This window comes from Varanus komodoensis, unplaced genomic scaffold (assembly GCF_004798865.1).
Source record: "Varanus komodoensis strain SLA01 unplaced genomic scaffold, ASM479886v1 scaffold4, whole genome shotgun sequence".
NCBI lineage: Eukaryota > Metazoa > Chordata > Lepidosauria > Squamata > Varanidae > Varanus > Varanus komodoensis.
This window is the reverse complement of record NW_025335941.1, coordinates 9,405,832-9,411,831: the sequence shown is the minus strand read 5'-3', so window position 1 is coordinate 9,411,831 and position 6,000 is coordinate 9,405,832. Positions and strand designations below refer to the sequence as shown.

The window sequence follows — 6,000 nt, the reverse complement described above, 5'->3', positions numbered from 1 at the left end:
TTTTAGTAGTAGATCAAATCCTTTCAGGAGAACTGGAGGGCACACAACCTGTCGCACTTTCCAAGGTCACAAATGCTTAAAATGGAAACATTTGTGTGCTTGGCCACTCCACAAAGTTTGGTTATTAGGAACAGGGCAAGAATGACAAGGACCGAGAAGCAATTTAGCAATACAAGTTATATTATGTTCTGTATCTGAATATAGAAAATGGTATATCATTTTAATGTTTCATTCTTCACATGCCTCTCATAGCAGTTTATATCTGAAGCAGTCCCTGCTGGGTTTCACCTTGATTTGCTCCTGCTCCTTCAACAGGATATCCTTCGTTTGTCTCTATCAACATGATGATGAGCAAAGCTTTTGTTGCATTCTGTGATTGACCATGGGTGGGTCAGCAGCTGTTCCTAGCAGAGGAAAGGTAACTATAGCAACAAAAGTTATCTGTATCCTCATGCATTTCCTTGTGCCCACCCCAATCCATGTTCCTTCCCACCAAACCTCTGAAGCCATTCACTAGCTGGTAAAACATTTTTAAAAATCCTTCAGCCTCTTGGGTCAAGTTTCTCCTGTTGGATAAATGCCGTTCAGTTAAGAACAGGGACTATCAGATGTTAGGTTAGAGCCAGCAGATGCTAGGGATGAGGTCCTGGCTGTTTCACCTTTCTTCCAAATTGCTGCACTCTCTTCTGTGTTTGAGTCTGATGCACACCTATTTCTTAGGAGCTACAATTTCCCCATCTCCAGGTCCCCGGGTCAAACCTAGCTACAGTTTTGGTCGAACTTTTTTGGGACTTGATAAATGCAATGCCTGCATTGGAACATCTATTTGCAAGAAATTCTTTAAAGAAGAAATAAGGTCAGAAACTCCATACCATACCATATATGGGGTGGGGAGAAGAGGGTGGTGGGAGTCTTAGCTATTAACATATCTATTTGCTTTGTGGGAATAGATCTCAAACATGTAATTTCTTATCAGATCATCCTAAATAAATCTTTATTTGTTGGTAACAAGTATCACTTTATAGCAGTAATAGCAAATCCCTGGAATTTGACTCTAGGTCATCGGAGGAGTCGAGTGACCAACCTGCTCCAGAAGTGGCTTTTCCCCACAATTGTTATCAGGCGTGATTTGCTTATACAGGGCCATTAAGAAGTGGCTTGAGGCCTTCCACAAGCAAGGTCTAATATTAATGACTGTTGCAATGTTACCTGAAATGTGCGCAGAAAAGACAGGTGTGCTCTGAATAGATTGAATTTTGGGCAAGTTTGCTTATGATATCAGGAAGGGGAAAGGGAAAGGAAATAAACTATGCACAATTCATCATGTTTGAGTCCAACTGTTTTCAGTGGGAGTACCAAGGGATGCTTAACTCTCTCCCATCGAAATAAGTGGCACACATTTTTCTCCTTTAGTACAATTCTCCTTGAAGGCCCTCTGTTTTGTTCTTTTTAATTACATTTTTGTAATATTCTTGTTCATGATCACCAGCAATTGGAAGCCTAAACAGAGCTCTGAAATACAACCAGTATCAACAGCTTGCCCAATCCAAGTGTATTCTGAAATACATAGGTTTTAACCAGCTTTCTAAAAGTCAGGAGTGTTCTGGCTTGGTGCAGTGCCTTAGACAAGGTGTCCCAAACAGAGGGTGCTGCTGAAAAGAAGGATCTTGTAGTCAGCTGCTGAGTCACTACCTGATCATGGTGGGGCAGACAAAACTGGGCCTCATCTGACAATCTAAAGGTCCAGGGATGGGGAGGATGTGTGAAAGAGGCATTTCTTAAAATACCCAGGACCAAGATTGCAAAATGCTTTAAATTCCAAACTCAGCACTGGTGAGAACTCTATTTTGGGTGGGCATTTCTCAAGGAATTTCATGTATTTATTTTGTATTGTCATAACTGAGGAAAGTTTGAATAAGGCTCAAGCTTGGGTGGGTCTCCTGAAAGTGTCAGGACAACTGCTGAGCAGGTGTGTTCTTTTAGCAGCACAACGTATCTGCAAAAGCCATAATCACAATCATAATGATGTGTTCATTGCTGCAGAGATCTCTTAGATAAAAGGTATAATGGTTGGTGACAGAAAAAGATTTACACGAGGAATTAACATTTTCCTCTAGTATGATTTATAGACCTAGAGATGCTTTTAAAGAGTTGCCAGCATAACATGAAAAAATGCTATATTAAGAAATTGTAATTACAACTACTTATCATTATTATTATTTCTATTACACCAAAGGGAATCAAATGACATTTTTAGGTTCCTGCATTTACATAAAAGGCACTCTCCTTCATGTGGGAGCTGTTAGTGATATCAAGCCTTGGTAATTTTGCTATAAGAATAATATTTTGCTTTACATTTAAATAATTGAAAGGCCTGCCATGATAGGCATGTGTGGTCATGCCTGTAAGGAGGGAAGACCTATAGATTGCAAAGTGCCCTGTGGATACACCAGATTGCTCTGTATTCTGGGTGCTGTTGAAATACACACTTGGGCAAAAGTAAACTATTCATTAGGGGATGCTCCAGAGTGTGAAGTGGGGAGCAGGGATGAGGCCTTTCCTATCTCCGTGTAGTTCTAGATGCTCAGCATACATCTGGGGACAAACCAGTAGCTGTATATGTAAGACGGTTCTAAGATTCTGCAGAATAATGGCTTACTCATTAAGGAAGGCACACCAAACTGCAGAGAAGTGGATAAAAATACAAATACAGACTCATTGCTCGGGAAAACAGTTTCCCGATACCAAATATGGCAATTAGTCAGATCCTGGGCAATTAGTCAGATCCTGAGTTAACCCTACATCAGTTTCCCTGAGAAAAATCTTGCTTAGCGGCTCCTCCACACCATCCACCATCCAGTTTCTCCTTATGGCTAAGGAAGGCGAGCTGCCTTCCCGACATTTCATAGGCTACCCAGCTGGGGCCCCACTGGACACAGAGCCCAAGCAAGGCATGACTGGGGGAAAAGAAATCTCAGCCATGCTGTTACTGACACTGCCCAGAGGTTTCGAGGCCCTGTCGACGAGCCTAGGCTGGACTTAGCAGGGTGTTGTCACTGAGTAACTCAGATGTGGCACACAAGCTTTCCTGACACACAGCTCGCCTCCTGCTGGTCTTCTGCCATGTGCGCAGTATCTGGATGTATTGCCAGCTGTGCAGGGCTGCAGGTGGCCCAACAGCCTGGGCTGTGCACTGCATGAACCGAAGGCACAGCTCCACGAAGCTCCCCAGAATCCTGGGGAATCTGGCAGAGTGCTGCTGGCAAATGTGCTTGCCTTCTTTGGCAGATCAGCAAATACGGAATGGTTACTCTGGAGGTGGGAAGTCTGGAAAAAAGACTGGGGCAGCCCATTATGCTAGGCACCGTCAGAAAAGAGAGGTCCTTCATTGAACTGAATCTACCACTGCCAGCACTGCCTTGCTGCAAAGTTCAAAATGACCCTGGATCTTAGGCTGGCATTTCAGGTGGCATCACATATGCCTGACTACTTTGCCCTTATGTGCTCCATACAGCAAGACACAGAGCACGTTCGCTTGCTAGTGCAGATGACCTTTATCAGTTCACAATAAAATACAAGCGAATAGGATGAACACAAGACCAAAATACCTCTGTATTCAAACATTTAAAATGTTGCAACGCTACAAACAGAATAGTGGTAGAATCCTCCACACATCATGGAAAGCAAGTGTGAATGACTGAGTTTTCAAAAGGCATTTAAAACTGACTCATGTTTCTGCCTCTTGAAGTTCAAATTGGAGAGAACTCCAAAAAATGAGTGCTGCTCTCTGTAATGAACCCTTACATGCCACCAGCTCGTGACATTCAGTTGAGTGAGGAATGAAGATTAAGTCTTCTTCAGATCTCGGGAATTGACTGGGGATGTATGGGGGAAGATGACCAGCCAGGTAACCATGTCCTGAGTAGTTTATGGCTTTGTATTTCAACAAGACTTTGACATAAGCAACCCGCTTGGATATGTACATTTCCATTAGCTTCACACAGTAAATAGACAATGAGCAACGTGGCATCTTCACCAGTGTGAGATATTCCCTCATTCCTTAGTGTATGCTTTAGTACCCAACCTACTTGCCTCCAAAAGTTTTGGACTTCAGCTCCTATTACCCTGAGGCAGCATGGTCAATGGTTAGGAATTTTGGGAGGTGTAGTCCAAAACATCTTAAAGACATCCATTTGCAGAAGGCTGACTTAGTGCTTAAGTAGTAATGCAGAATGCTTTAGCTAATGGCATAAACTTTGTGGTCTGCGTGCATAATTCCCCTTCATGCATAGGAAAGTTAGTCTCACCAGGTGTACACAAGAGTTCTTCCAATAGTGCTCTGAGGAGACCAAGGCTACATGAATATTCTGTGACAGATGCAGTTTTACTGGGCATGCTATGGATTATGCTTATGAGTTTTCAGGTGTGACTTCCAACATGGTGTCCATTCACCTCCACACTCTTTTGCGTGATATACACATGGGGAATCTGTGGACTCCAGATGTTGTTGGACTCCCATGTTTCATCCGCTCCAGCCAGCATTGCCCCTATCATAAGCCACTAATGTCAGGAGAGGCACAGGTTCCCCAATCCAATAGACTCCAACAACTACCATTACTGCCCTTCTGCCATTTACAAAGGCTAAACAGGTCAGACCTTTTGCAAAAGAATAAAGGGTGATTCCAAACGAAGTCTTTATTGTACCATCACCCTACCTCATGCACCAAATGATCATGGGGTCCATGCAATGCAGAATAGAATAGAATAGAATAGAAGTAGATTCGGAAGGGGTCTATAAGGCCATCAAGTCCAATCCCCTGCTGTACTTCCACATTTGGTCAAATATCTGGCTTCTGGCCTATGCCTTTCCAGCTTAGCAAAGGTGATATGACATACTAGTCCTGTGTATATCCATGCAGGCAAGGACTACTTGGTAGCACCATGGTCTATCCAACTTGAAGTACCCCAAGAATTAAAATCATCAACAGAAACCAGTGCAGGAGAATTCAGTCTTCCAAAACTTTCTGAAGCAAACCTTAGCATTGCCATATTCCAACAGAATAAATCATAGCTACTAAGATGGAATCTTTTGGCAAATTTGACATCGTGGAAGTTGGTGTCATGACAGCCTGGAATTGACTGGCTCTCTACAGAAAATAATTATTCCTCTTTAGGTTTCATTTACCCTGTCAATCTTGCTCTGCCTATTTTTCACCAGTGGCTGCTACTGCTAGTCAAGACTGAGTCACACCAATGTTGATTGGCTTTTCTATTACACCTACAGATTGGATCTCATGTCATATCTACAGTTAAATTGTATGTTCCTTGGTTGATAGCTTCATTTTGTGAAGACTAAAAATTGAAAAATCCCCTCTACGTTCAGAGTTAAGGATTCATGGGGAAATTGCCCTTTGCAGATTCTATACCAACTGACCTGATCCACACCTTTCAGATGAATGTGCAAATGAGAACTTTGCAATCTACTACATTTCACACCTCCCTGAAAGTTGCAATGTAGTTCGTGGCAATTTAAATAAATCAAAAGACACATTTCAATACATATTTTGAGAGGACTTAAAAATGCAGATGACTGCCAAAAAAAGAAGAAGAAAAAACCCAACCATATTGGAACAGAAACATAGCTGAAAGCATGCCAAAGCAACACCAACTAGAAACTGATTTGTCCATTCTTATTGGAGTATATGCACTACCAATGTTTGTATCCCAAAGAGCTTTGGCTGTTGAGCAGTACCAAAATGTAATAAACAAACACAATTATTCATGAATGTGCTTGGCCCAAAAGGTCTGCTAATCCTTAAGGTGCTGCAACTCTGAGGGCCGAGTGTTTTTGCTGCTCCAGTCTAACATTGCCATCCCACTGGAACAGATGCTACCAGGCTGATGCTAGGCTACAATTGCCTCTATTCCCAGCCACCATGTCTGGAGGGCACCAGTTTAAGGAAGGCAACCCTAGAATATTATCCCCATAGTTCGTTCCTT

At 42.5% G+C, this 6,000-nt stretch overlaps 1 protein-coding gene across 1 annotated transcript in view; it reads left to right on the top strand.

Annotated features, from left to right (window-relative positions):
- Positions 1-457: 457 nt before the first annotated feature.
- Positions 458-6,000, top strand: part of DIPK2B (divergent protein kinase domain 2B) — a 28,574-nt gene continuing 23,031 nt past the window's right edge. Inside the window, exon 1 of the mRNA XM_044442703.1 lies at positions 458-856. Within this exon, the coding sequence (XP_044298638.1) occupies positions 630-856 (227 nt within the window). The 5' untranslated portion in view covers positions 458-629. The remainder of the gene's footprint in view (positions 857-6,000) is intronic.